General features: G+C 47.8%; 1 protein-coding gene across 1 annotated transcript; it reads left to right on the top strand.

The window, feature by feature from the left end:
* Positions 1 to 2,350: 2,350 nt before the first annotated feature.
* On the top strand, positions 2,351 to 6,112 carry LOC139538023 (APC membrane recruitment protein 2-like). The gene is made up of 2 exons (XM_071339943.1): positions 2,351 to 3,307; positions 5,462 to 6,112. Exons 1-2 carry the CDS (start codon positions 2,351 to 2,353, stop codon positions 6,110 to 6,112), a joined length of 1,608 nt encoding a protein of 535 aa, XP_071196044.1.
* Positions 6,113 to 11,190: the final 5,078 nt, after the last annotated feature.

Here is an 11,190-nt window from a genome sequence, read left to right on the forward strand (position 1 = left end):
GTGCTTGATGGTTTTTGCGAACTTGAAGAAACTTTCAATGTTCTTGAAATTTTCCTTATTGACTGATCTTCATGTCTCAAAGTAGTGATGGACTGTCATTTCTCTGCATATTTGAGCTGTCCTTTTTTACCAAATAGGGCTATTTCCGGTACACCACCCCTACCTTGTCACAACACAACTGATTGGCTGAAATGCATTAAGAAGGAAAGAAATGAACTGTTAACAAGGCACACCTGTTAATTGAAATTAATTCCAGGTGACTACCTCAAGAAGCTGGTTGAGAGAATGCCAAGCGTGTGCCAAGCTGTCATCAAGGCAAAGGGTGGCTACTTTAAAGATCCTCAAATATAAAATATATTTTGATTTGTTTAACACTTTTTTTGGTTACTACACGATTCCATATGTGTTATTTCATAGTTTTGATGTCTTCACTACTAGTAAAAAAAAAAAATCGAACTTTTAACTGGTACTCTATGTGAAAGAAAGATGGAGACAGGGTAGAGTGGTGGATGGTAAGGATAAAGTGATAGATTAAAACAGGGGCACTCAACTACTATTTGAGAAGGTCCATGTCACACATATTTCCTAGATGACAAAGGTCCGGATGGATATTGCAATTTATCGGCGTAGTAATGAACCCCAACATCACGACCCATACAACCCCAAGCTGCTCAAACTGTTCCCACCCCTCTTGAGAATATTTGTAAAGAATATTTGTACATTTTAAAGATAATTTCCTGGAATTCTACACATTTTGCCATGTCTTTTGTGTATTATGATACCTGAGTGACTCAACAAAATAAATTGGTTCCCCGGGGGTCGAGGCCCCTGAACATGTAATCTGGTCATGATAACTACAATATTTAGATAGCTGGTTAGCCTAATTGACCCATCTAGCTAACATGGCCAGTAGTTGATCAACTAGATTTTTTGGACAAATTAAAAATATCTCTCTACGGTCTATCAGTGAATGACTTAAGAAGAGGAAACCTCACCATGCACTACCAAATTTAGAAATTGGACCTTGTACATTGTACTATTACAGCTCTCAGCAGCAGTAAGTTAAAAACCTGTGTGTCGGGACCCGGGGTACATATTGAACCCGTTCTGGGTCCCGATCCGGATGGCGGTCCACCAGTTGAGTAGGACTTTAAGTAGAAGATTGGAAAGATGGAAAGGAGTGGAGGGGCAGATCTAAAAATAGAAATTGAGGAATGATCCAAAAGTGAGGTAAGATAATAAAGATGGAAGACAGTGGATTCACACTGTCGAAATGGGTTGGACAAGATGGCAACAAGCTCTGAGTGGAGGGCATAATGAATTCCATTGGTAAATGTGTGTGCATTTGTTTGTGTATGTGTGAGTGAGATTGATAGAAAATTGGGTCTCTGCTTCCAGGCGATATAGAAGGAGCGATCCCCTCCGGGATAAACGCTCAGCCCAGACAGAGCTCTGTGTTATTTAGCAATAACATTTAACATAAGTACGTTAGAGCTTTCATATTTCTCAAATTCCCCTAAAATCCTAATTCTCCACATTTACACAAATCCTATATGTGAGACAGGGATGGCTCCATGTTTCATTCAATTGAATTTCTGTCATTAATACAAAGGCTTGTTTGTTATCCTCTCTGATGTTGATTTTGATAAGCTGTTGGGGAGGTCATGGCAGTGGCTGGGTTTGTGTTGGAGGGACATGGTAATGTAGTTACTGTATCTCATGGTCACATCACACTCAGGGCATTTACAGGCAAACACTCTTCAAACAAATGGACATGCTTAACAAGACAGGAATGCATACACAGAGACATACACATTCACATACCAAAACCCATACCCATATAAACACATCAACATAAAACAGGCAAATATGCATATGTAACAACACAAGAGACATGAAGCCTAGACAGAGAGTTCTAAACAGAAATAGACTGCGATGTGGCGAGAGGAGGGGGTATCAGCAAAAGAGAAACAGAGAGTAAAAAAGGCGAGAACTGTGTCTGGGGTGGGATGATGACAGCTTCTGGCTCCGCTCCATCGCTGACGAAAGCTGCTTAGCCCCTCAGTTGCCATGGAGACCTGCAGGAGCAGCCAGAGAAAAAGAGGGTGAGGGGAGGGGCATGTGAGGGAGAAATAGAGGAGAAAGACCTGGTGGGGAGAGAAAGACAGAGGGAGGGATAGAGCGAGAGGAGAGAGAAACATACTGCAAGCAATTGAAGCATAGCCAGTCTGCAGAAAGGAGAAGGTGTATTGTAAGAGAGAATAAAGGTACATGTTCTGTTAGCAATAGCTGGGTGAGAAAAATAGAGCACAAAATCGGAGTACAACAGAGAAGAGTATAGAGACTCAAAATGGATATACAGTCAGAGAGTAGCGAACTCTCGCCGTGCGACCCACAGCCTGCTGGAAAAATCAGAAAGGCCTTCAAGCTGTTTGGGAAGCGCAAGCCAGGCAGCATCTTCTCCATGCGCGGCAAAGGCGAGGGGAACAACAAGTCACCTATCGCCAGGAGCAAGACAGTGGAAGGATTAACGGAGTCCGCAGCAGCAGAGCAGGAGCTGGAGAAGGAGACTGAGAAGGAGGAGGAACCAGAGGTGAGTCACAGAGAGGAGGAGGAAGCCCTGGAGGAGCCCCTGGGTGATGCTGGAGATCCCTCCATCCCTTCTGCTGGCCGTCCCTCCATCTCCTCTATGACCTCTGCCAAATCCCTCAGCTTCCTAATGAAGTTGCGGCGCAGCCGTCGAGGAGGACCAGACCGGAGGTTCCGTACAGAGTCCCAGCCAAAGGTACGCCAGCGTCGGGGCCTGAAGGGTCTCTTCAACAGTATGGCGTGGAACCAGCGAGAGAAGGAGGCCAGGGACGAGGCCGAGACCCCCCCGAGCCCCCTCCTCATGTCGTCCCGTACAAACAGCGTGGAGATCATCAAGGAGGACATGACTTTGACTCCCAGACCTGCGCCTCGCAGCCAGGATGTCCCAGAGCCTGAGCCTGGACAAGAGTCCCCTGTTTCATCGAAGAGCCCCACAGTGAAGGAGAGCTCAGCCTCAAGCCCATCAGAGACGACGGCTCCCTCAGTGACTACAGACAGTGTCACTGAATCTAATGAGGATGTACTGCCGCCTCTGCCCACCACTGAACCACCACCCTTGGATCCTGCTGTGGATCGTCTGAGGTCGCTGCTTGCAGACATCTCCTCTCTGATAAGCTTTGACTCGTTGACAGGATGTGGAGACATTTCTGCTGAAGTGGAGGCGGAGTGGGGCAAAGCCTGCCCTACTGTCGGGACCGGACCTGGGACCAAGGGAGCTGTGGCTGGAGAGAAATCCTCATCAACTACTCTTTCAGCAAAACCTACCCCTATTTCTAAACCTACCCCTATTTCTAAACCTACCCCTATTTCCAAACCTACCGCTATTACTAAAGCTACCCCTTCACCTACACCAACCCCTGTTCCTACTGCTACTACTAAATCTAGTCCAACCCCTATCCCAACGCTTACTTCTAAATCCAAACCTACCCCTTCCTCTTCCCCCACCACTAAACCTACCCCCACCTTTACCCCTACAACCAAACCTACCCTTTCACCTTCCCCCACCACTAAACCTATCTCCACCTTTACCCCTACAACCAAACCTAACCTTTCGCCTTCCCCCACCACTAAACCTACCCCCACCTTTACCCCTACAACCAAACCTACCCTTTCGCCTTCCCCCACCACTAAACCTATCTCCAACTTTACCCCTACAACCAAACCTATCCTTTCGCCTTCCCTCACCACTAAACCTACCTCCACCTTTACCCCGACAACTAATCCTGAACCTACCAGCTGGTCGATCAAACCTGAACCTACCCCTATTGTGACGACCAAATTCTCAACTATCCCCACAACTATAACTAGCCCTACCACTAAATCAAGCCCTACCCCTTTAACAAAACCCTACCCTCCACCAACAACAAAATCCACCCCACCTCCTGCCCCTGCATCCAAACCTTCCCCAGTAGTTACCCCACCTCCTGCACCTGCATCCAAACCTTCCCCAGTTGTTACCCCACCTCCTGCACCTGTATCCAAACCTTCACCAGTAGTTACCCCACCTCCTGCCCCTGTATCCAAACCTTCCCCAGTAGTTACCCCACCTCCTGCACCTGCATCCAAACCTTCCCCAGTTGTTACCCCACCTCCTGCCCCTGTATCCAAACCTTCCCCAGTAGTTAGCCCACCTCCTGCCCCTGTATCCAAACCTTCCCCAGTAGTTACCCCACCTCCCGCCCCTGTATCCAAACCTTCCCCAGTAGTTAACCCACCTCCCGCCCCTGTATCCAAACCTTCCCCAGTAGTTAACCCACCTCCTGCCCCTGTATCCAAACCTTCCCCAGTAGTTAGCCCACCTCCTGCCCCTGTATCCAAACCTTCCCCAGTAGTTACCCCACCTCCTGCCCCTGTATCCAAACCTTCCCCAGTAGTTACCCCACCTCCTGCCCCTGTATCCAAACCTTCCCCAGTAGTTACCCCACCTCCTGCCCCTGTATCCAAACCTTCCCCAGTAGTTACCCCACCTCCTGCCCCTGTATCCAAACCTTCCACAGTAGTTACCCCACCTCCTGTCACAGCCCCAGTGGCCAAACCAGCTTCTGTAACCAACCCTGCCACTCTCTCACCAGCCACTTTCACCTCTGCCCCACCCCCCAAAATGATCTCAGTCCCATGTCTGGATTCCACTACCGCACCTCCCTCCCTAACATCCTTTTATCCTACGGCTGTCCCGAGCTCAGCATTTAAAATGCCCTATATCCCGGTTCCAGTGCCAGCCTCAGTCACTAGCCCTGCTCCTGTCCAAACCCTGACTCCCATTCTAGCTGACTCAAAGGCTCCCTCTGCCCCTACTCCAAAATCAGGCCCTATGTCTAAGACTCCCCCTTTCCCTACCCCTGTCCCTACCCCAACTCCAGTCCCTATGTCTAAGGCTCCCCCGTTTCCTACCCCTGTCCCTACCACAACTCCAGTCCCTATGTCTAAGGCTCCCCCGTATCCTACCCCTGTCCCTACCACAACTCCAGTCCCTATGTCTAAGACTCCCCCGTTTCCTACCCCTGTCCCTACCCCAACTCCAGTCCCTATGTCTAAGGCTCCCCCGTTTCCTACCCCTGTCCCTACCCCAACTCCAGTCCCTATGTCTAAGGCTCCCCCGTTTCCTACCCCTGTCCCTACCCCAACTCCAGTCCCTATGTCTAAGACTCTCCCGTTTCCTACCCCTGTCCCTACCCCAACTCCAGTCCCTATGTCTAAGGCTCTCCCGTTTCCTACCCCTGTCCCTACCCCAACTCCAGTCCCTATGTCTAAGACTCCCCCGTTTCCTACCTCTGTCCCTACCCCAACTGCAGTTCCTATGTCTAAGACTCCCTCTACCCCTGCCTCATTCCCTTCTATGCCCTCTCCTGTTCTCTTCCTTGCCCCTGTGCAGTGTACGCCCCTTGCCTCTGGTCAGGTGAAGGGTGGTGAGCGCAATGCCTCTCTAGATACAGGAGAGGACACGACGAGTCCAAACGGCTTGGATGTGCGGGGTGCCTGGAACAATTCACCCAAGAGAGAAAAGAAAGGCCATGCTTCACAGACTGAGACACACATGGTCCCCCAGGGGCCCCCCACAGAGAAGAAGACGCCCCCAGTGAAGGCAGCAGGGCTCAGTAAGATCCCTGTCTGCGGTGGAGGCAGGGCAGTCAAGCTACCACTCCGTGAGTCCCAGTCCACTGACGACGAGGGGAGCTGGGACCCACCTACTCCAGGGCAGGAAGAGGAGGGTCCATGCCCCAGCATACGGCACGGAGTCAGCAAAGACACAATTAGTAACTCCTCTGCTGAAGCTGAAGTTGAGGCCAGTCATGTAAAACATAGCCCAGAGGAGAGTCGTCAGCTCCGCCAACCTACAGTCTACAGCAGTATACCGCGTGACTCCAAGATCCCTGTCAAGCTGGGAGTCCAGTCCAACACCCCTGTCCCCCAAGGAGCTAAGGAGCCCCCACGCTCCAAGATACCTTTGTCCAAGGTTCCTGTCCGCAGGACCGGCAATAAACCCACAGCCACCACAGCTGCAAGCGCTCAAAATAGAAAATAAAGATACGAGACTGCTTCAAACACAAACACCGTAATGGCTGCTTTCATCCAAAATCACTCTTTTAATATGATCACATGGGCACCGTTTGCATCCTTTTTTGTACTGTATATTTACAAGGACAGTCAAATATCTTCATGATTCTCTCGAATGGCACTCTATCCCACATTGTTTTCGTCTCTCTGCTTTAGCACACCATCATCAGCTCCAGAGCAACACTAACATCGCGTCTGAGGCTCAAGCACAACAACACACAAGCACAACACCACATCTCCCCTGGGAACCAAAGGAAGGACTGGGACTCCCTTGTATTGTGCCAACAGGACAGATGCATTCAACCAAGGTTCAGGTCTAAACCTGGAGTAGAATGGTGATTGAGGAGGACGGTCGTAACAAAGGGTGTTTTGGGATGTATTGTTAAAGGATGCACGGTATGGTAGCATACCAAGGTCAGAAACAACAGCATATAGAAGAGAGTATCTTTCTAAGGTGCTTTTTTCCTACAGACTATCAGAGTGAAAAAATCGACTTTTTCTACAATACTTTTTATCTTTTGTTACTCCCTCTTTTTTGTAGAACTGTCTAAAAACCCTGTCTTATTTTCCTGCAATTCCTTTTGATAAGTGATGCTGTAGTCCTTTTTTTCCTTCATCATGCCAAGAGAGGGTCCACACCTCTGAAGAAATGCAACAACCCAAACCAACATCCTATAACATCTCTGGATGTATGTAGCAGAATTGCATGCCAACGTGAGCCAGAGGACTCCTTTCCTCTACTTTCCTCCATTTATTTTTTGACACTGTGTGGAATCATACAGCGCCTGCCTGCCTGCTCATAAGTAACACTGTCAATCACACTGTGAACTTTGGGAAAGACTTGTGCTCTGGATGGAGTTCATTATGGATAGGATGGCCCCTGTGGAAGGTTGGAACAGTGGGTAAGCCTGTAAAACAGACCCTGTCAAGTTTGAGTGGATCCCGAGAGCATCAGCCTCGGAGGGGTGCATCCCTTCGCTAATCCCACGTATACATAGTCATGCTCAGATGAGGACAATATCTGTGTGTATACATGACCTATGCTGTTCTGTTTCTTATTTAATCAATAAAATAACGTGAGTACACTGTATGTCACCTGAAAACAACCCTATAGGTCTCTTTGAGTGTGATGCTACACAGCCACTTCGTACCTGCTCTTTTCAGTAATGTGAGACTACGATTCAGTGTTCGTACAACGACAGCAATGTCCGCATCAGCTTTATCTGAATAGACGGCATAAGGATTTGCTCACACACGTACAGTGTGATGCAGTGTTTCTCATTACAACACCACAGTGTCAGCTGATGGACAGACATGTCAGCTTTATCTCTATAGATGGCGTAAGGGTTTGCATACACACTCCTCGACCTATCTCTCTCTCACATTACATGCCGAGGGGTTTGCTAGCCCTGTCTTAAGCAGAGATAAAATGGTGTAACTTCATTTCATGTGCGGGTTCACCTACTTGATTGCTATCTCTTTGGATGTATAGGAAGCAGGGAAGGGTAAGTCAATGTGGGTCGTGAGGATAGATAGTGCGTGCACGTTCATGCACGTGTGTGTGGGACAGACAATATGAGCAGTCAGGGTAGGGCTCAATGGCGTGGTGACAAACTGTTCCACACGAAAACAGTCTCTACTGCAGTGGCATTACGTAAGGCCTGACACCATTAGAACAGAGGAGGGGAGGGAAGAAGAGAGGACAGCATGGGAAAGAGGCGTTTTCCTGTCTTCCGATCATTTAACTAACCCCCGGGCCGGTGCCTCAAAATATACTGTTGGCATTGTGATGGTGACCATGGGCTGGGACTGGGATGGTCCTCAGTAGAGCAACATTCTACTATGGTCCAACCCAACTGACCTGAATAACAAAACGCATGAATGTCAGCAGAGCCTGGCCAATGAGCTGTGAGAGAACACACTGCAGGAGCATGCAGAAACTCACAGTCATATCAAGAATATGGTTTATAGCCTACCATAGGCATTATACAGTGTATACCCATATGTATTGTATAAAATAGTTTGGTTTAGTGTTTTTATAGTACTCCGTGTGAAAGCCACTCTAGGGGTGTAATGCTATTGTCATTTCAGCGGCACCACTTCTGGATGGGCTTAATGTTCTTTACCACGATCTTCGCTGTGACGTTTACGTCGTCACGGTTTAACGGGCCACAATACGTACTCTCTGTAATCTCTTGGTGGTAGTTAACTACGGTTAGGTTCACACGTACTCTATGTGCTATGGTAACACTCTCATCATAAGAGAGTGGAGAACCGAACAACATTTTCTTTGTGGGGGGGGGGGGGGGATAGTTGGATTGGATTTAAGGCAGAATAGATTCACTGCAGAATAGATGGCGTATTACTCTGTGATACTAAATAATATAGGCACTTCTCTTTCATGGGCATAAAATTAAAAGAGGAACCAGGCTGTACAGACCCTAGTGAGGGTGAAGGAGCCAACGTGAGTCACAGGGAAGGGTTTGGGGGCTGATTTGATCCAACTCAGTCACGGGGAAGTGGGGTGGGCTGGTGATGGGGGGCTGGCCGTTTAGCAAGTACAGTAATCGATATTTATAGATGAAGCACGACGCAAGCTGCACAAACACAGCTCTGTTCACTAAGTGAAGCCAGAGGCCCTGAGCAGAGGAGAGCAGTCGACGTTGCGCAGGAAAAACACGAGGACTTCACCGCATCAGATGCTGAATTAGACATCAGGACTGTGAAAACATCTCTCCCTGCTAAAAGAACAATATCCCCAGGCTCTATATATTTATGAGGCACGCAGGAGGACATGGTGGAGGCTGGGGGGGGGGGGATTAACTGTAAGTCGTTCAGGATAATAGATAGGAACATGGAACCTCTACGGTGGCAGACTGGTAGCGATAGACTAGGGATGGTGTAGGGTAGGAAGGAGTAGTCAATAGTGGTAGAGCTATGTGGAGCAGGGTGGTTAGAGGCCAGGCACAGAGACAATAGAAGCATTACTGAGGGATAATAATGGATTTCACTGCAGGGAGAGAAGTGTGAAAATGTGGATCATATGGGCCATGAAAAATCTAGGATTATAATGAGCACTGAGCAGTAAATGTTGCGTCTCTGTAGTAGTGTTTCTCCAGTCTGTTTCTCCAGCAGGTATGTATACATGACACTGGGACAGATGGATGACATTACGTGGCCAAGCACGACTCCAACACCATCATTAAGTTTGCCGACGACACAACGGTGGTAGGCCTGATCACCAACAACGATGAGACAGCCTATAGGGAGGAGGTCAGAGAATAACCTCTCCCTCAACGTGATCAAGACAAAGGAGATGATCGTGGACTACAGGAAAAGGAGGGCCGAGTACGTCCCCATTCTCATCGACGGGGCTGTAGCGGAGCAGGTTGAGAGCTTCAAGTTCCTTGGTGTCCATATCACCAACAAACTATCATGGTCCAAACACACCAAGACAGTCATATAGAGGGCACGAACACACCTATTCCCCCTCAGGAGACTGAAAAGATTTGGCATAGGTCCTCAGATCCTTAAAAAGTTCTACAGCTGCACCATCGAGAGCATCCTGACTGGTTGCATCACCGTCTGGTATGGCAACTGCTCGGCCTCCAACCACAAGGCACTACAGAGGGTAGTGCGTTCGGCCCAGTACATCACTTGGGCCAAGCTTCCTGCCACCCAGGTCCTCTATACCAGGCGGTGTCAGAGGAAGGCCCTAAAAATTGGCAAACACTCCAGCCACCCTAGTCATAGACTGTTCTCTCTGCTACCGCACGGGAAGCGGTACCGGAGCGCCACATCTAGGTGCAAAATGCTTCTTAACAACTTCTACCCCCAAGACATAAGACTGCTGAATAGCTAATCAAATGGCTACCCGGACTATTTGCATTGCCCCTCCCCCCCTTGTTTACGCTGCTGCTACTCGCTGTTTATTATCTCTGCATAGTCACTTACCCCTACCTACATGTACATATTACCTCAATAACCTCGACTAACCTGTACCCCTACACATTGACTCGCTACCGGTACCCCCTGTATATAGCCTCGTTATTATTTTATTGTTGCTCTTTTATTTTTTTAAACTTTGTATAGTAAATATTTTCTTAACTCTTATTTTTCTTAAAACTGCATTGTTGGTTGAGGGCTTGTAAGTAAGCATTTCACGGTAAGGTAAGGTATTCGACGCATGTGACAAATACAATTTGATTTGATGATATTACCAAAGGTGAGGGATGGTTTATAATGTCAGTGATAAGCCGCATTATGTGACATAAAGCCTGAAATTGGACATGAGATTATCTGTGAGAATTACACAGGAAACAGATGAATCTATGCCGTGTTATGCTTATACAATACACGTCTATGCAAGCGCATAATGCACATTTAAAGAATGCTCTTAACGATACCCTGTAATGCTTATTATTCAACATGGATTATCAGTCACGTTGCTGACATGTTGAATACTATGACGATAAACAATGTGTTTTAGTATGGTATAAGACATGCAGATTCTATCAGGCTGTACCGTCAGGAACATAAAGCTGACTCTTGCTGCTTTCTCTAGTGTTGGTCATCATTTCATTCTCAACCAGCTAAAGCCAATGCAGCCATGGGCTTCTACAAACCAAACCGCCTCCTGCCCCAGATATGTTACACAAATTACCATCCCCACAATGCACTTGGGTAATTCAGAGTAACGTCTCTGTGTGTGTGTTTGTCTGCCTCTGCCTCAAAAGAAAGGATGAGCTCCTTTAGAACCTAATTTAGCATGCTTAATTTACAGTGTCTCCATGCCAACCCTACTAGGTCAACCAATGAAAGGGCTTGGAGAGTGGGGGGGTCCGATTAATGAATAAGGGCCCCAACGTGCACACTCATCCCATTTATGAACACATGAATAGGATGATTTCTGTAATATTATGCATCTTACAATGCTTGGATGTATATTTAAGCAATAAAGCCTGAGGGTGTGTGGCACGACGCAACGTGTCCTGCCTGTATACAGCCTTTAGCCGTGATATATTGGCAATATACCACAAACATCCG

This window comes from Salvelinus alpinus, chromosome 13 (genome assembly GCF_045679555.1).
Source record: "Salvelinus alpinus chromosome 13, SLU_Salpinus.1, whole genome shotgun sequence".
Classification (NCBI taxonomy): Eukaryota; Metazoa; Chordata; class Actinopteri; order Salmoniformes; family Salmonidae; genus Salvelinus; species Salvelinus alpinus.